Source organism: Kogia breviceps, chromosome 10 (genome assembly GCF_026419965.1).
Source record: "Kogia breviceps isolate mKogBre1 chromosome 10, mKogBre1 haplotype 1, whole genome shotgun sequence".
Classification (NCBI taxonomy): Eukaryota; Metazoa; Chordata; class Mammalia; order Artiodactyla; family Physeteridae; genus Kogia; species Kogia breviceps.
In genome coordinates, this window is record NC_081319.1 from 94,265,386 (window position 1) to 94,285,948 (window position 20,563).

The 20,563-nt window shown below is 39.4% G+C and overlaps 1 protein-coding gene across 3 annotated transcripts in view; it reads right to left on the reverse strand.

Moving 5' to 3' along the window:
* CAP2 (cyclase associated actin cytoskeleton regulatory protein 2) overlaps nt 1–20,563 on the reverse strand; it is a 136,417-nt gene that overhangs the window by 76,032 nt on the left and 39,822 nt on the right. For all 3 annotated transcript variants that reach the window (XM_059075224.2, XM_067006728.1, XM_059075222.2), the window contains exon 4: nt 4,051–4,128. In XM_059075224.2, coding sequence (XP_058931207.1) covers nt 4,051–4,128 — 78 coding nt within the window. The remainder of the gene's footprint in view (nt 1–4,050; nt 4,129–20,563) is intronic.

The following is a 20,563-nucleotide window of genomic DNA, read 5'->3' on the forward strand; positions in this document are numbered from 1 at the left end:
TTACACGCATGGGACTGAAGTCTCTGTTTCACTGCTGGCTGTCGGCAGAGGGTCCCTCTCGGCTTCTAGACGCTGCCCTCTTACAACGGGGTAGCTCATGTGTTCCAGGCTGGCAGGAGACTCTCTCTACAGCCACAATGACAGTCTTATGTGACATTACATAACCACTGGAGTGACTATCCCATCACCCTGATCATAAACCTAATCAAAGGATCCATATCCCATAAATTCACAGCTCATTCCTACACTCAAGGGGAGAGGATTATACTAGGCATGTATGTACGTTAGGCCGTGGGACTCTTGGAGTTGGTCTTAGAATCCCTGCTAATAGTTAGAATTTACCAAAAGCAATGACCATCAAGCATTTAGAACAACTTAAAAGAAATGTACACCAGCCTCCCACAGGACATGAACAGATGTCTCTCTACAAAAAGCCTCCATGGTCAAATAAGTCTGGGAAAATGTAGGTTTAAATAATATTTTACATGCTACTTCAGTGAACAGAGTATGGGATTTTCCCAAACATATTAATCCAGGAAAATATTTTTTTGAGTTTGTGCTAAGTAAATTCACCACTTTATTAATATTAGCGTAATTACATCAGAAGCACTGCATTACTGCTCTTGGACTGTCATTTTATCTCCTCCATGATGCCCTTCCTGATCGCCCTTGTCTGCAAGATCCCTACTTCCCTGAATTTCGGTAGTACTAATGGTTTACCCTGCTTGATTGGCTGTTTGCTTACAATTGGTAAATATAAAATACTTTTACATTTTGATGGTGACCCTCTACAAAATTTAATCTCTTTGAAGGCTGACACTCTGGCTTAAAGCAACAGTGAAGAGCACTGGAGACAGCTGTGTAGTGGTGAAGCATGCTGGCTGAGAGTTCTGGGGGGCAATTTACCAGCTTTGGGACCACTATAGTGAGCAAACCAGTTACCCTCTCTCTGAACATCTTCTGATTCATCTTTAAATTAAGATTGCTGCAAGAGATGCTTTCTAAGGTCTCTTCCCATCTAATACTCTCTATGTGTTTTCCCAAGCCCTGCCCCATCTCCCAGGGGACCTAGCCCATAATAAGCACTTGATAAATATTTGTTGACTGATTAATTGCATGCTTGCCTCACTGTGGATTCCAAGATGTTCTAGGAGGTTGCCAGCTTCCAGCTGGCCAGGTGCTCAGCCCCAGTCTGGGCATCTAACACACACAACCCTCAGACCACAGGTGACTAATGTTGGTTTGGCCTTGCCTTATGCTTCCGCAGCGTAAGTGGTCACCTTCATTAGCATGGTGGGGGGTACCCCTTGGGAAGTTCACCTACCCTAAAATATCTTCCCTTCCCAATGCCTGATATTCCTTTTAAAGATTCATTTTCTACCATTTTCTCTCAGAGCCCTATTATAACTCTAAGAAAAGAATTATATGAGTAATTGTTTAATAACATCCTCTAGAAAGTTAACTCACCTTACTTTCATACATACATAGGAATGTAGGGTGAACAAGAGATAAACCTCTGCTCTTATAAGTCACTAAAATTTTGGAAATGTTTGTTAATGTAGCGTAACACAGCCTGCTTTGATATAGATGTGCTAGGAGAAAAGTACATGAGTTTGCTATTTGACTATGAAGGGATTTTGTGCTGGTGGGGCTTTCAGGTGGGGATGCCTGTCTCGCTGCTCAAAACGTAGCAACAGACCAGTAGCATTAGCATCACCCAGAGCTTGTTAAAACTGTAGACTCTTGGGCCCCATCCTAGATGTACTGACCCAGATGCTGCACTTTAACAAGATCTCCAGGTGATTCAGATGAAGATCAGAGTTTGAGAAGTAGTCACCTAGAGGTGGTTAGAGGCTAACTTTGAGAGCCGTCCACACACCACAGGCTCTTAGGGTGCAGTCCCTGGCCCAGCAGCGTCACCGTCACACGGGAACTTTTCAGAAATGTAAATTCTTGGGCCTCAACCAGGACCTACTGAATCAGAGACTCTGTGACTGGGGCCCAGCAGTCTGTGTCTTAACAACCTGCAGGCAAGTCTCATACACGCTAAAGTTTGGGGACCACTATCATATATCAATGAGAGTTGAAATTACAGGGGTTAGTATTCTCCTGAAAGAAGAGAGGAAGGCATGGACAATTATAACACTGTTCCTATGGGAAGACACAATCTGTTTTATGATCATCTTTATGATGTATCTTCTAGAATGCACACTGGGAATGTCTAGGCCTGGTGGACTGCTTTTCTATTGAGTGGAAGCAACTAGGACAGTGCTCTGGGTTAAGAGGGAGGGCACAGAAAGGGAGGTGGGCATCAAAAAATTGCTTTCTATTTTGCCTACTGATCTTCTGGGGCTTATTACTCTTGGAGTGCTGTGATAAGTGCTATAGGGAACATTTCCAATGAATGCCTTTCCTGGATATGAGTCCCCTGAAACATCCAATCCTCTCCCTTTCATCAAGAATGCAGTAGAGTAAGAAGGGGCAACTCCAGATGTTACATCCAAGAATATGCAGAGCCACATGCTAAGTCACACATTATCCCTGACTATGGCTTATTTGGGGATGCCACAGTCCCAGTATATTCATTCATTTGTTCAGTCACTCATTTTATCACCCAATATTTAATGAGTGACTTTTATGTGCATGGCCAATGGAGAGGCCTCTTGTTCTGTGCTTAGAAAAGGGATTGCGTGGAGCACCAGCCGGGAAAGCAATGGTTCTTTCCTCCATCTGAGACTCAATGATGCAATGAAGCCACCTCTCCTCTCACTTCAATCACAGAAAAGGTAGGCTAAGGCTGTATCACATTGTGATTTCCTAGTTTCACTGCTCTCTTTTGCAAAGAGAAAAAAGTCAGGGATTGCGAAAGCCAAGGAGGAGACTGCATCCACGACGGAACACAGAATATCTCCATCCCTACAAAGCTGCCTGCCTGCACTGTGTGCTAACTCCTCATTTCCCACGAGGGACATGATACATCCATCCAGGGTGGGGGTTGGCAGCTCTGGCTGCAAGTTATCTGGTTTTGGTTTTTTTGGCCGCACTGCACGGCATGTGGGATCTTAGTTCCCTGACCAGGGATGGAACCCACGCCCCCTGCAATGGAAGTGCAGAGTCCTAGCCATTGGACCACCAGGGAAGTCCCTGGCTGCAAGTTAGAATCACCTGTGGAACCCATAAACCTCTTAAGGCCAAGACCACTCCTCAGACCAATTAAACCAGAACCTCTTGGAGCGAGATCTAGGCACTGGTATTTAGAAAAATGTTTCCAGGTGATTCCATTGCACAGGAGGGCCTGGGACCTACTGCTCCAGGGAGGGTAAGGTCCCAGGTCTTGGTTCTTTATGAAGCCGAGCTTCACCCTCGGAAAGTCAAACCCTAGCTTCCTAGGATTCTCAGCCCAACTTTTTCAACTTTAGGAGTTTGTTTCAGAATTTAAAGTGAGCTATTAAATTTAAGCTATTGTGTTATATTTCAATTATCTTTTATATTTATATGGTTGTTACCAAACTTCAGATGCAGAACATTTAGTCAAAACAACAATTCTTATTTTTTCTTATTTAACAAGGTATGTTGGTAGTAGATCTACTTCTTAATGAATAGTTTCATTCATTACACACTGAGCCTAACAATGCTATTTGTTAAATAGGAACTAACCAAATTCACATATAGAATTTACAGGTGAGGATAGATGTGAACAGTTTTTGAAAACAAAGCAGCACAAAGTATGAACTAAAAATTAGTAGCAAATACTTCCTTGATTATAAAATGGTTGTGAGACTAGTAAAAAGAATAGGATACAGATGACATGAATAAATTGACCTTTTTAAACTGGTGATGTTGATTGCTGCAGTATGAATTTGGCCATAATAAGATTATAAAGACAGAAGAAATGTTTCATACTATGATCTGGATTAGGGACAGAACTTGCAGTGCTATACATCTCATTTTTGGGATGTCTCTCACAGTAACTGGTTCTGTTGCTTCCTTGTTTTCTATCTTACACTGCCCATTTCCTAGGCAGCCCTGGCTCTCAGGATACACTCTTACCTCTTGGGGTTGTTGGTACTGAGAGGCCATCAGAAGGAAAGCTCGCTGGGCCTGGAAAGCACCATGCACCATTTCTGCCTGGGAACAAAAAGGAACAGGAAAGTTTAATTGTTTGAGGTCCTAAATGGAGCATTACCACATGATCCAGCAGTCCCATCTCTAGGTATAGACCCAAGAAAAATGAAAACGCATGTCCACACAAAAACGTGTAAATAAGTGCTCACAGCAGCATTATTCATAATAGCCAGGAAGTAGAAAGAACCAGAATGTCCATCAACTGATGAATGGAGAAACAAAATATATCAATACAATGGGATATTATTCTGCATTCAAAAGAAATGAAGTGCTGATCCATGCTACAACATGGGGAACTTGAAAAACATTATGCTGAGTGAATGGGGCCAGTCACAAAAGACCACATTTGTATGATTCTGTTTACATGAAATGTCCAGAATAAGCCAATCTACAGAGACAGGAAGTCGATTCGTGAGTGCCAGGAGCTGGTGGGAGGAAGGAATGGGCAGTGACTGCTAACGAGTATGAAGCTTCTTTTGGGGGTGATGAAAATGTTCTGGAATTAGACGGTGGTGATGGTTTCACAACTTGGTGAATATACTAAAGATCTCTGAATCATATACTTTAAAAGAGTGAATGTTATGATATGTGAATTATATCTCAACAAAGCTGTTAAAAAAAAGTTTGAGCCCCAAAGTGCAATTGTTTTCCAAAGGGTGTCTCTCCTGTCCTCTTTCATGCCCCAATCTGTTCCATACCTTCTAGTGGAAAGAAAATTGTCCCTTAAGTCATCCCCATAAAGATATGCTCACCAGGGATATATATATAACTGATTCACTTTGCTGTACACCTGAAACTAACACAACATTGTAAATCAAATATACTCCAATAAAAATTTAAAAAATATAAAATTTTAAAAAGAAGGAAAAAAAAAAGATATGCTCACCGAGAGCTAGTGATTTCTACCACTGTTCAGTAAGACTGATCTGAAGGAGATTTCAGTGCTACCTGGACTCAACCCCACCCCAGAGAGGACTTGGGCAGATGGGGATGTCTTTAAACACATGGTACCATAATTCCCTTATCCTTACCTTCTACCCATGCTTAACTAATTAATTCTTTAATTTTTTAAATTTAAAAAGTTACAGAAGAGTACCAAGAAGAAAATAATTCCAAATATTCATATCACACAATCAGTCATTTTTGGCATTTTTTTCTAGTTTTTAGGAAAATTCACACACTTGTTCTCATAAGACAAAGCATAATGATTTAGAATAATTTTTTAGTGCCATAAGGTACAAAGATCAAAGTTTTTAAAAAATGCCTCACAACCTAGAAATAATCATTATTAATGTGAGATGAACATCATGGCAGCCACCATTTAAGATCTATATGCAGAGAGACTTTGGTAAAATGGGACCACACCCTAGGTGCCATTTTTTAAAATAAAAAGTATAAATTTTAATTATAATTGAATACTAAAAATGAAAGAAAGAATTGATAAGCTTCAAATAAAAGTTTCTGCACTGTAATAATTATTATGTCCTAAATGATGATTCTAAGGTTAAAAAAAGATAAAATATTAAGAAATTGGAATAATTATGTGTTTATACTTTAAACTAATACATGATATAATTTTAGACAATACTGATTGACTCCTTATTGGGAAAGATGAGAACATAAGGACTTCCCTACTTCTTTCTATCTCTGGTCCCCATTTTTCATATTTTTTAGTTATTATTTTTACTGTAACATTAATTCCCATAGCTATTTGAGAATTAGTTCTACATTTAAACCTACCTAGTGGTTCTCACCAGTTGTTTTACCATGACGTCTCCATTTCTGAGTTATTCTGATTTTTTTAACTGGCTGGACTCTCATTATCAAGTATGTTCTTCAAAAAGGTCTCAAAGTTGCTTAAGTTCTTCAGTCTCAAGCATGTCTCCCTGTCATCTGTATATTTTAACAACATCTTGGCTCGATATAGCATCCCTGGGTCTCTCTCTCTTACCATGTGCAGACAGCATAGCAGTCAATGTGGCAATGCAGAAATCTAAGCCACCTTGATTTTGCTTCTCCCTTGTGGGAAATTGACTTCTATTTTGACACCTGAAGAATTATTTCTTTATCCTTGGATTTTAACGGCTTTACTAAGTTATGTTTGCATTTTGAGCATTCTGTGTTATATTTCTTGGAATAGATTTGGTCCTTTCTTCATTTATGGGAAATTTTCTTATATTACTATATCTTTCAAAATATCTTTTGTTCCATTTGTTAGATTCTCTACTCAGGGACTCCAAATTATTATCCTCATATTGTATAATATTTGAATGTTTTCATATCATTTAGATTCTCTCTCCCTCTCTCTGCCTTTAATTTCCTTGTCTGTCATCTTTATTTACTGTGATTATATCAATAGTTTTCTCTATTGTTGGTAAACAGATTTTCAATAGGGTCTCATATACCTGAACATTTCTAATTTATATTTCATTTCTGTATTAATGTTGTTTTTGGTTTTTATTTGTTAGACTTTAATTTCCCTTTGCATTTCATTCTTATTGTTCTATCACCTTATGCTATTTAAAAAATATGTTTATACTCTTATATATAAGTTTTAAGTTACTTAATAGTCTAAGAGTCTAATAAGATTAAGCCATAGTGAGGAATCTGTTTCTGTTCATTGTTTTATTTTCTTTGAGGGCGAGCCCATGTCCTTCCTTTGCATGCTCTGTTCCTCTCTGACACTATTTCTAGCCACCATGTGGGTGATTCCTTGAGTTTTTTGCCACCGTATGAGAGATTGGTTTATTTTCCATTTCAAGCAAGAGTGTTCCACCTAATCTTCTAGGGCCTGATGGAACGGGGGACAGGGAAAGGGAGTGCTCAACTTTTCTCATTATTTTTCATCCAAGGGTTTTTTTTTTCCTACTGACAAGAAAATGCTTGAAAGCAAACCAAGATTTCTAGATCATTTACATTTAAAATCACAAATTCATCACCATCAACATAACAGATTAAGTCTTATGAATATTTAAATGAGGGTATATTTTCCATTTTGGAGTACATCATCTCCTCTTCGTCCTGGTAGCCTGATTGCTGGGATTATATTGCTCAAAATCTCAAATTCTGAATATTCCTTAGGGAGATAGTGGATTTTCAAATTTTACTGTCCTGGAGGCTACAATGACCTTATGAATGTGAAGCTCTGAGTTACATGAATGTTTATCCATACATCAAAATGTGTATTTTCAGTGGATCAGAAGGACTTTTGTCAGTCTCTAATGACCACATTTCCAAAAGAAGATTATGAAATAAAACTCTCCACTGCTTGCATATAAATAAAAGAACTGCACCTCTCCCAACAACGATAATATAGAAGTATGGTCCTCGTCTACAACAAGCCTTGTGGAGTCAGCTGAATTATAGTTGCTGCGGGAACAGTAATTTGGGATGGCCTGACTTCTACAGTTAAAACTGCAGCTCAGAGGTGGCATTAACAATAATTTTGTAGTTATCCCAAGATGAACACTATCATTGGCCTTTTTTACTTTCCCTAGAAACAACATTTAGCCTGTTGCTAACAGAACAATTTTCCAGCAGGTCTGATTAGCCAAGATGGCCAATTTCATTAATTAGTCTCTTCCCCCACATGGACTTTTACTCAACAACAGGGGTGGAGGTTGGAGCACAGAATGGTTGAATACCTAGGTATCTGCTTCAACTCTCCCTACCGCTTTGCTTATGTAGACAAATCTTTCTGAGGATTCAGCTGTGCACCTCTTTCAGCTTCCTGGAACTCTGGCCACGATTAGCAGACCCTAAACTACATTCATTTTTAACTTCATCAGTCCACGTTTCAAAGGATTTTCATTCCACCTCTGACACACTCTGACCTACCTGCTTCTTACTTCTGGAAAGTTCCATGAGTCCCCTCAACCAGACAGCATCCTATTTAGGAGCAATTTCACTGAACCTGCTGAGTTCTGATAACTTGAAAGGGAGAATTTGGCTCACTCAGGCAGTTCAAAACATTGTGAAAGAAAAAGCCAAACGTAGGGATTTTCAGTAACAACAAATAATTGAGGGTTTTTGCTGAGTTTGTTTATCACACATGTGCCAGGCTCAGAGAGCCTCAGTGACCTTTGTGTGTATACATGCACATCTATCTGCCTGTGAGCACGTGTGTGCAGAGAGGAAAGGGGCAGTTCGGGTAAGAGGCAAGGCTGTGCATTTTGTTTGAACTCTAGCAATTATCACTTAGGCAACTGGGGTTCTTAGATAGATAGGTTGGTGGACCATCTTGTTCTGTGGTCCTAGACAGTAGGAGAATGAATTTCAGTAATCAGTTTTAAAGCAAGCCTCGGGACAAGCAGATACCAGTTAATATGACTTATTTCCATCTAAACCCCTTGGGAGAGAACTGACTCACTGGGGAAGCTCAATTGATCTCTATTCATCAAAGCTTTCCATTGTTTCATTGGGAAGCTACAGGCCACAAAGTACCATGTGGATGACAAAATGAACAGGTGCAACTGGGAGAAAGGGTACAGGTAATATTTGGAGGAAATGCAAAAAGCATCCAGCCAGGGTGCCTGTGCTGAAGGCATTTCCAGATCTTCTGAAACTGCATCAGACCTCTTTCTTGACAGCCAGAAAGCCAAGGGAAGGGGATCCTCTTCCTCTGACTGAAGGTCAGGAGAATGGGCATCTGCTCATCAGGTGCAATTTTTGGACCCTGGGAAGGTCACTGTCAATGCCATCTTCACATTCCTCCCCCAATGAGTCTGCCAATGTCCCACATTTTACAATTAGAGATATTGTATCTCTAGATCTTATTCCTTAGGGCCCTCTAATCCACCCTAAAAGAGAAGTCCCTTGAGTTTCAGCCAATGAAGAGGTAAAAGGGGACCTGATAGATGAAAGCAAGACAGGAAAATGGGCCAAAAAAAGAGGTGATAGGATGCCAAAGAGAAGTTTTACCTACTTCACGATTTTGCTTAAAACAAGATTGAAGATGCTTAATTTTGTAGACATAAACATAAGCACTGACCCTACAAAGTTGGATTACGAAGTCATCTGTGTTGACATATAAAGAGCCACGAAGAAGACTTACACCAGCTATTCTCAACCTTGAGTTTTCATTACAGTCACCTGGAGGGTTTGTTAAAACAGATTGCCATGTCTCACCCCCCAGGGTTTCAAATTCGGCAGGTTTGGGTGGGCCCAAGTATTTACATTTCTAACGAATTATCTAACAAATGCTGCTTGCTATAATCACTTAATTAGTTCCAGGAGTTTCTTCTCAATTCTTTTGAATTTTCTACATAGACAAAGATTATATCATCTGTGATAAAAGACAGTTTTATATCTTCCTTCCCTATCTGTGTGCATTTTAATTCCTTTTCTTGCCTAACTGCATTAGCAAAGATTTCTAGGATTGGTGAGAGGGGACATCCTTGCCTTGTACCTGATCTTAGTGAGAAAGCTTCAAGTTTCTCACCATTAAGTAAGATATTAGCTGTCGATTTCTTGCTGATAGTCTTTATAAGTTGAGAAAGTTCCTCTCTAGTCCTAGTTTACTGAATTTTTATCATGAATGGGTGTTGGATTTTGTCAAATACTTTTTCTGCATCTATTGACACGATCACATGATTTTTCTTTTTTAGTCTGCTGATGTGATAGATTACATTAATTGATTTTTGAATACCGAACTAATCTTGCATACCTGGGATAAACCCAATTTGATCATGGTGTATAATTCTTTTTATACTTTTTTGGATTTAATTAACTAATATTTTGTTGAAGATTTTTGCATCTATGTTCATGAGAGATACAGGTCTGTAGTTTTCTGTAGTTTTTTTTTAATGTATTTATTTTATTTTATTTATTTTTGGCTGCATTTGGTCTTCGTTGCTGCGCACGGGCTTTCTCTAGTTGTGGCACATGGGGGCTACTCTTCATTGCAGTGCACGGGATTCTCATTGCAGTGGCTTCTCTTGTTGCGGAGCATGGGCTTTAGGCATAAGGGCTTCGGTAGTTGTGGCACGCAGGCTCAGTAGTTGTGGCTCATGAGCTCTAGAGTGCAGGCTCAGTAGTTGTGGCACACAGACTTAGCTGTTCCCCAGCATGTGGGATCTTCCCGGACCAGGGCTCGAATCTGTGTCCCCTGCACTGGCAGGCGGATTCTTAACCACTGCGCCATCAGGGAAGTCCCAGGTCTGTAGTTTTCTTATGTCTTTGTTTTATTTTGGTATTAGGGTAATGCTAGCCTCATAGAATGATTTAGAAAGGATTCCTTCTGCGTCTATCCTCTGAAAGAGATTATAGAGAATTGGTACAATTTCTTCCCTAAATGTTTGATAAAAGTCACCACCAGTGAACAAATCTGGGCCTGGTGTTTTCTATTTTTGAAGGTTATTCATTATTAATCCAATTTTTAAAATAGATACAGGCCTATTCAGATTATTTGTTTCTTCTTGTGTGAGTTTTGGCAGATTCGCCTTTCAAGGAATTGGTCTATTTCATCTAGCTTATCAAATATGTGGGCATAGAATTGTTCATAGTATTCTTTTATTATCCTTTTAGTTTCCATGGTATCTGTAATGATGTCCCGTCTCTTTTTTTGTTATTAGCCTGGCTAGAGGCTTATCAATTTTATTGATCTTTTCAAAGAACAAGCTTTTGATTTTGTTGATTTTTCTCTACTGATTTCCTGTTTTCAATTTCATTGATTTTTGCTCTAATTCTTCTTCTTTTTCTAGTTTCCTAAGGTGAGAACTTAGATTATTGATTTTAGATCTTTCTTTGTTTCTAATATATTCATTCAATACTATAAATTTCCCTTTCAACACCACTTTCACTGCATCCCCTAAATTTTCCCTTTCATTTAGTCCAAAATATACTTTTAAATTGAGGTATAATTGACATGTAACACTGTATTAGTTTCAGATGTATGACATAATAATTCAATATTTGTACATAGTGTGAAATGATCACAATAAGTCTAATTAATATAATACCTAAGTTCAAAATATTTTTAAAATTTCTTCTTTGACCTATGAGTCCTTTAGGAAGTGTGTTGCTTAATCTCCACATATCTGGGGATTTTCCAGTTACCTTTCTGTTATTGATTTTCAGTTTATTCCATTGTGGTCTGAGGGCAGATATTATATGATTTCTATTCTTTTAAATTTGTTAAGGTGTGTTTTATGTCACAGAATGTGATTTATCTTGGTGAATGTTGCATGTGAGCTTGAGAAAAATGTGATTTACTGTGATTTGAAAATGATATGCTGAGGTGTAGTTTATTTGGCATTTATGCTGCTGGGTGTTCTCTAAACTTCCTGGATCTGTGGTTTGGTGTCTGACAGTAATTTGGGGAAAATTCTCAGTTATTATTGTTTCAATATCTTCTGTTCCTCTCTCTCTTTCTTTTCCTCTAGTATTCCCATTATACAGATGTTACACCTTTTGTAGTTGACCCACAGTCCTTCGATATTCTGTTCTGTTTTCTTCCCCAGTCTTTGTTCTCTTTGTTTTTTGGTTTATGAAGATCCTATTAATATATCCTCTAATTCAGAGGTTCTTTCCTCAGCTGTGTCCAGTCTACTAATAATCCTATCAAAGCCATTCTTCATTTCTGTTACAGTGCTGTTGTTGTTGTTTTCATTTTGGCCAGTGTAATTTTATTTTATTTATTTATTTTTATTTTTAACATCTTCATTGGAGTATAATTGCTTTACAATGGTGTGTTAGTTTCTGCTTTATAACAAAGTGAATCAGCTATACAGTAAAAAAGCATGCATGAACAGATGAGCAATATAAGCAGAGAGATACAAATTCTAAGAAAGTACCAGAGAAATGCTAGCAATAAAAAACACTGTCCAAAGCTCTTGTCTGTCCGGGTCACCTTTTAGAGAAGTCCATCTCTGTTTGCCAAAGAACTCTGATTGCCATGTGTGGTGTGGCATTCGTAATCATGCAGTCAAACATGCAATCCTGGATGGGTGTCCCTGACTGCACAGTCCAACTCAAAATACATGGATTTCCTTTGCCACAGTGGTACACAAATGGTGCCCTGAGAAGGTCCCCTCACAGGGACTTGAGTGGGGACAGAAAAGGAGGATGGGCACAGGCCAACTGCTGTCTGCACCCAGCCCCCAGTCCTCTCTCTACCATCCCTTCAAGCGGAGCTTGTTACAGTGTTTTTTATCTCTAGCATTTCTCTAGTTCTTTCTTAGAATTTGCATCTCTCTGCTTATATTGTTCATCTGTTCATGCATGCTTTTTACTTTATCCATTATTGCCCTTAGAATATAACTCATAGTTGTTTTAAATTTCCAGTCTGATAATTCTAACATCCCTGCCAGTTCTGGTTCTGATGTTTGCTTTGTGTCTCCAAATTGTGTCTTTTTCCTTTTGGTACTTTTCTTGATAGCTGGCCATGATGTACTGAGTAAAAGAAACTGCTGTAAATAGGACTTTAGTAATGTGGTGTTGAGGTATGAGGGGAGGGAAAGCATACTTTAATCCTATGATTGGGTCTCAGTATTTCAGTAAGTCTATGTCTCTGGAGTGTGAACTTTACAAGTGTTACTCACTTTCTTTCTTCCCCCTTTTATGGGACAGGATGGCTAAAGTGGGCCAGACTTGGGTATTTCCCTTCCCAATGTGAAAGACTAGAGCCAGGTGGGACTGAGCATTTCCCTTTTCCAGGTCAGTTAGGCCCTGACAATAGCCTATGAGGTTAGGCTCTGGTTAGTCAGTTTCCCCTGGGGTCAGGCCTTACTAAGAGCACAGTACTCTGGCTTATTTCAAAACGCTTCCTTTCACCTTCCCCCTGCCAGAAGCCCAAGGAGATTTTTCTCCAGTATTTACTGTGGGAACCTGGTTGAGTTTCTAGACGTAAACCTCACAGTAATGTGGGGGTGGGGGGCCCTGTGACTGGGTCCCCCTGGAGTTCTTAACTCTCAGAGCTGTCTGCACTGAGCTTCCAATAATTTGTCAACTACAGTTCAGGTTTCCCTACCTCAGCACTGGTTCCCTTGACAGTTTCACTCATGAGTCTCTGCTCCGTTAAGCCAAAACTCCCTGTATTCACCTGTTTCTCTGATCTTGGGGGACAGCAGTTTTCCCCATGTCCTCCCTTATGGACCCAAGAACAGTTGCTTTTTCAGAGTTCAGCTTTTTCCTTGTTGTTAGGATGGAGTGTTGACTTCCAAGCTCCATACATGCAGAACCAGAAACTGGAAGTCCTTTCGCCATTTTTTTTTTTTATAATGAGAAAAATCTTATTCTGTTTCCATTTTCAGACATTTTGGAACTTCCATCCCAGCTTCATCCTTTTGGTAACAAAGCATTTCCCCATTACCTGCCTTTTGATATATGTATGTAGGACTGTGGAAAAGGCGGGCCGGGGGTGTTATGAACACCTATGTGAGAGGATCTTAAGGGCTTATCTGGTGGAAAGGATGCTGGGACTGTGATAATAGGGGGTCACTAAGAGACTCTATGAGAAACATTCTATTTTTACTTGGATTGTTTCTGTTTGTTAAAAATAGCAAAGTTCTCTAAATGTGCTTTTATCCTCAGTGCATGAGACTTTATACCCTGTTCTTATTATTGTTATTTTTATCATATTTATCTGGAGATGCTTGGAGGGGACTAAAGCAACACCCAAACTGGCCCATCACTGACAAGAATAAAACATACAAGTACACAATGTCTCTTCACTATAACATCTTTAGTTCCCATGGACTTTTGCCTATTTTGCGTAAGTTTGGGAAACGGCTCTCTCTTCCCTATGTGCCAATAGGAAAAGGCACAAAGAAGCAAGCCAGGATTACCATCAACAAAGAAAAGTGTACACCTGCTTGTGCTAAAACTTGTTCTGAGGGCAAAATCTGTTTTGTCAGTAATGCAGTCTAAAGATAGAAGTTAAGAAATGAGAAATCAGATTGACTGCTACTTGTTGCTGACCCTGGAATTGCCACAGTAACACTGGAAAAGGGCCAAGTTTTGCTTGGACTACAACTGTCCCGTTGATTTCAATTAGCATCTTAATATCTCCCCTGGACTACCTGTACCCTTCTTGGCATGTGTCACTTGTCCTTATACATATGACCTGCACAGATCAGTGTTGATTCTATCTTATCAAGGAGGAAACAGGACTTTGAACAATGTCCGAATGAGATAAATATGCCATGATATCAATGGTGGTTAACTCTGAGTAGTGGGATTATGAGTGGTTTCTATTTTCTTCTTCATACATTTATTTGTCAAATTTTCCACATCAAACATTTAAATTTTATTATCAGAAAAAATTATTTAAAAGATATGACTGGGGCTTCCCTGGTTGCGCAGTGGTTGAGAGTCCGCCTGCCGATGCAGGGGACGCGGGTTCGTGCCCCGGTCTGGGAAGATCCCACGTGCCGCGGAGCGGCTGGGCCCGTGAGCCATGGCCGCTGAGCCTGTGCGTCTGAAGCCTGGGCTCCGCAACGGGAGAGGCCACAGCAGTGAGAGGCCCGCGTACCACAAAAAAATAAATAAATAAAAAATAAAAGATATGACTGAATACAACAGAAGATTATTTAATTTCATAAACAGAAAGTAATTTCTGAGTACCTACTATGTTGCTAGGCGCTATGAGGTATAAATCAGGGGAAACAAGTCATTAACCCAGAGAACGACTAGTGACTGTGAGTAACAAGCAACAAGGTACCAGTTGTGTGGAACAGACAACAAACATCTGATTTTGAAAGGAATGGATTGCTGATAACCATGATTGAAAAGGTAAGTTTTCCCATTTAGTTAGCTTGACAAAACACAAGAAGTACTCTCATAAAAAAAGGGAAAGTGTTTTTTTTTTTTTAAAGAAATGATTTCCTTCTCTCTAGAACCCAGGAAGCACAATGCTCGGTACCCAGACATTTCTAACCATCATTCCTCTTAACATGTCTCTCTGGCTCTTCAAGACAACAGCATTCCCTAAAGCCTACAATTCAACCACAGCTTTTTTTTTTTTTTAAAGTATCCAGTGTGCACACAATAAAATGGAGTCTAAATTTACAGTCTGACCAGGAGAAGGAAGCAGTCATGTCACACTCCACTTACTTATAAATATGTTGGCAGTATTCCATTAAATCATAAAGACATGTTAATTTAAAGACTCTGGCTTGCTCAGATACCAACCAAGTCCCTGTCAATTTCAGGCTCTGCCTTAGCCAAAGCATGTATCAAAAGGGCAATAATTTTATGTTAGGTAATTGTTATAAATTAGTATTTTTACTGCCCTTACAGTTGACTATTTTTTTCCAGTGATTCCACTTTCATTGGCAGAGAAAGGATGCATGCTTATTGAGTAGAGCTAAATAGTTTTGCAGCCTAGAAAGGAAAGATGAGTAGGTAGATCGAAAATGTCAACGTGAGACTACTAGGCACATTTTATTAAAAAAAAAAAATCATCCAGGCACTGGTAATAAAAGAGGTTCATTCTTCATTAATAGGACTGTTGCCTTGACAACTTCCAGCTCACATAAGTATTTACCTCAGCCATGGTGCACAGTTCTGACACTAAGGAACAGCTCCAACGTGTCCTTTCTATATCCATGCCTGAAATCATCTATTATACAGCTCAGCTGCATTATCAGTTTCCATTAAAGTAACACCCAACCAACCCCATCCAGAACATGTCACATCCAGCCCCAAAGAAGCAATTTAAACAATTTTCCTGGCATGTCAAATAGATAAAAGGTAGAACTGATAAATGGTCTTCTTTTGCAAAAAGAATGTTTTATAGGAGGACATATAGCTTTGTTTTTAACTTCTTGTTTGTGCAATGGAGGGCAAAGTATTTTTAAAAAATTGATTCCATGCATAATAATGTACATTCAAATCATGCATTGTGTCCCTAAAATTCTCATTTTCCTTGTTTGTAATTATCACCAAACAGCCTAAAGCACTTTTAGACACTGAGGGTATGAATCAGTACAATGTGTGTGGTGGGGAGGAAGGGCAGGGGGGACGATAAATATTAGGGAGCATTTACCATTGACCTATCACTTCCAATGCTTGGAATTTTCCTTGAGAAATAATTGTACAATTATAAAATAGTATTTGTACAAGGACATGCACTGTAATTTTATTTCTAATAGGGGAAAAACTGAAAATAAGTCAAACATCACTGATTTTTTAAATGATTATAAATACCACTAGATGACCATCCTTGCAGGGAAGGGACCAGGTGAGGCTGGTGGGGAGGCCAGGTGTGCGTCCTCTCAGAGTCACACCCTAGGACCTCACTCATCTCACCCACGTTTGGGCTCTGCATTCTTGTACGTATTATTTCCCCTACATACAATTTTGATTGTTTACATCAATTATGGTGTAACCATACAATGAAATACTATGTAGTCATCAAAAAGTGATAGTATAGACCTCAACTTACTGACATGGAAAGAGGCCCAGAGCACATGGTCTAAGTTAAACAAGTAGGCCACAAAAATAGAATGTGTAGAAAGTTTGTAAAATCTATAATATAAAACCAATCACTGTAATTTAAAAAAGCCCAACACAGAACTTTTCTAAATAATTAACTGTAAATTATATTTTAAAAAATGAAATATTTGAAATAATTAAAACCAGTGAGTGTTTCTTGGGACTTCCCTGGTGGTCCAGTGGTGAAGAATCCCCCTTCCAATGCAGGGGATGCAGGTTCAATCCCTGGTCGGGGAACTAAGATCCTACATGCTGCGAGGCAACTAAGCCTGTGCACCACAACTACTGAGCCTGGGTGCCTCAACTAGAGAGGCTGCGTGCCACAAACTACAGAGCCCACACGCCACACCTAGAGAGAGAAAACCCACATGCCATAACTAGAGAGAAGCCCGCATGCCGCAACGAAGACCCGATGAGGCCAAATAAATAAATAAATAAAACAATGAGTATTTCTTAAGGCATCGGACTAGGAAAAAAAAAAGAAAACATTATTGTATATTTAAATCTGTTTGCTTTTCTGACAGGTAGAATATTGTTACAAGTTTGTAACTGAGCAAAACTATTCTCTGAAATAAACTTCATCTTCAAATTCAATCACTGTGTAGCTACAAAACACTTGGCAGATTGGCCCTTCTTTGAATTCTCTAACTTGCTTTTCTAACACTTAAGGAATCTAAAGCATTTTATCAACATGTTTAAACTAAATCTTTTGACTCAGGAAGCCAGAACTGCTTCATGGTTGATGAAGTTTGGGTATATACAAGTAAAGGATACTTGGCTGCTCTAATGAATCAGAAAAATTAGAGGCAACAAGTACTCCTTATTCTAGAATGCACTGTAATGCTAAGCATTGTCCTTTCATTCTGTATTATTATTTTTTGTGTGTGTGGTACGCGGGCCTCTCACTGTTGTGGCCTCTCCCATTGTGGAGCACAGGCTTCGGACGCGCAGGCTCAGCGGCCATGGCTCACGGGCCCAGCCGCTCTGCGGCATGTGGGATCTCCCCGGACCGGGGCACGAACCCGTGTCCCCTGCATCGGCAGGCAGATTCTCAACCACTGTGCCACCAGGGAAGCCCCATTCTGTATTATATAAGCCATACTCTTATTTAACTTTCATGCATATGTATATGCCTTTGGTCTCCAAGTAGGTAATAGGCTCTTGAAGACTAGGCCACCGGGTGCCGATGTAGAAGGGCCTTTATTACACCAGAAGCTCAGTAACTACCGCTAAAGAATGAATGACTGAAATTATTGGAAAAGCAGTGTGGTATAGCAGAGAAACTGTGAGCTTAAATCTTCAGATAGGCCTTAGACAGAATCCAATGCTGCTCATTTCAAAATGCATGGCTATAAGCAAGTTACCCAACCTTACTGAGACTGGGCTTCTTTGTCTCGAATTTACGTACCTTAACAGGTTCTCCTAGTGATCAAGTAAAGCAATGTTTGTTGGCAGCTGCACGAAGTGCCTAACATAGCAGGTCCTCCATAAATGCTAGTTCTCTTTCCCCTTCTTTACAATTGCCTCTGTCACTAATATAGAAAATTTAAATAAGGCAGGGAAATGAAGTCGATCTCTAGTGACTAAAAAATTTAGCTACAAACCAGATTTTGTTCATTTGTCAACCATATAGACCTGACATCAATCCATCTACACTAAGGTCTCACTATGAACACTCAACCTAGGAAAGTCCTTGCTGAGCACTGGTTCCCAGAATCCCCATGGATTCCCAGGCATCTTGGACTCCTGACCATGGGGTCACCGTGCAGCCAATCTGTGTGGGATCAACACCACTTGGTGCCCACATTTTCTCACTTGTCTTTTGCTGCTCAGTGAAATCCCTTCCAGGCAATACCTCGATTCCAAGATGTTTTCTTAAAATACCAAATATTCCTTTCCCCTTCTTCTGATGATAACAGTTTATACATGCTTGTTATAAAAAGTTCAAAAGACATGGATGTTTAGAAAGTAAAAGCTTTTGGTACGTTTACCCCCCAAAATTCAATAAGTATCCTTCCAGACTTTATTTTCAATAAGGCAAATCTTTCTTAAGTGTATATATCACCTCTTTACCCCTTCCTTTCAATTCCTGCTCCATTATCCTTAGAAAATCTCTTTTCCTGCCTTTTTTGGGTCCCATTTGTCAATTCCAAAGTTATTCTTACAATCAAAGGAGAGTAATTATACACTCATATAAAGAAAAAGAAAAATCCTGTGCTTGGTAGAGAAAGAGGAAAGGAATCAGGCCCAACATCAGCTGAAAGTATGCATAATCTGCATAGAAATCCCTATCTAGTTCTAAGTCCTTCTCTAATTAAATTCACACTCGCCTAGGTATCAGCATTCATAGTAAATGACTGTTTTTCATTTAATGTTATTGTTTTCCTGCTTCATTTAACTAAAAGCATAGTGGAAGAGTTTTTCCTAACATTTTGCATTACATAGTGCTACTCAAAAACCTTCAGTGAAGATTTTCTTTTTAATTTCTCATCTATCACAGACTGATCGTTTTGTAAAATAAATAAAAGAGCCTTACTAGAAAAATGAATAAAAACCAGACACACAAAGCATTAAGTCCAAGTTTTTTAAATTACCAGACTTAGCAGCCTTAAAATTACTCTGTTGGATTGTTATATAAATTTTCAACATCTTACTAACAATTTTTGTACTCACCTCATAGCAGACCATTAGCAGAGTTTGCGGATGGTGGTGGTCTGTGTACTACACGTGCAGTAATACTCTTCTGCATCTTTGCATAGGAAACAAACCACCCATCCCTTACATTAGGTCTGTGGGCAAGTGTCTTCCAAGTTTCTAAGAACTAACTTGCAGATCAACTTTGGGGTGGGAGTCCCTACTTAAAATTTGGGACTGTCTGAACTGGACATATTGAGACAATCTACTGAATTTTTCACTTTTCACCCAGATATTTAAAATTATATAAATAAAACTAAAGACTCCTGAAACCAGGGAGAGCTGGTTATTGGAAATATGCCATGAAGTCCTGGACAAAAATTCAGTTTTACAACAGGTCCTTTTAGACTCCAAAGTTATTTCTTGCCTGATGGCTATCATTTTAATGTTAATGATTGAAGGGGAAAGCAACATGCCAAAACCCAATGCAAACAGGAAAACCAAACAAAATCCTATTTCTTTTCTATATCTGACCTTCCGTTTAAAATACTTACAGTAAGGTTCACAAAAATATCCTGTCACACATAGCACTCATGAGATTTCTATTGGGCTACAAGTCAATATACTGATGGATTTTCCTATTACTTATGAATTCTCCTCTAGTTTTCTTAAGGTGCCTTAGAGCTCTAGTCTTTTTTTTTTTTTTGTGGTACGCGGGCCTCTCACCGTTGTGGCCTCTCCCGTCGCGGAGCACAGGCTCCGGACGCGCAGGCCCAGCGGCCACGGCTCACGGGCCCAGCCGCTCCGCGGCACGTGGGATCCTCCCGGACCGGGGCACGAACCCGCGTCCCCTGCATCGGCAGGCGGACTCTCAACCACTGCGCCACCAGGGAAGCCCGCTCTAGTCTTTCAATGGCTCACTTTCCTCAACTATAAAAGAGGAATGAGAATAAAGGGAATGAGGGGGGTACTACATACATTGTCAGGGCTACGACAAAACCAGGACGTGTGTGTGTGTTTGTGTGTGTGTGTGCACACATGATAAACAAAAATCTATAGAACCTATGTTTCTCCAATATTTCACTTGCTAATTCAGGACATAAAACCTGGCCTTGATTTTCTTTTAATTCCTCATCTAGGATATTGCTTGATCCAAACTGTCAGCCACAGTACATTCATCTATTCATTGATTCAATAATTTGTTAAGCATTTGATTCATTTTCAATCATTCATTTAGCAAAAATTTATTAACCACCTACTATGCTAGACACTGAGAGGGCAAGAGGAAAACAGCCTATTTCTGGAACCTTGAAATAGATCCAACACTCAACAGGTGGGCCCAAAGGGATAAATCAGACCACCTATTCTG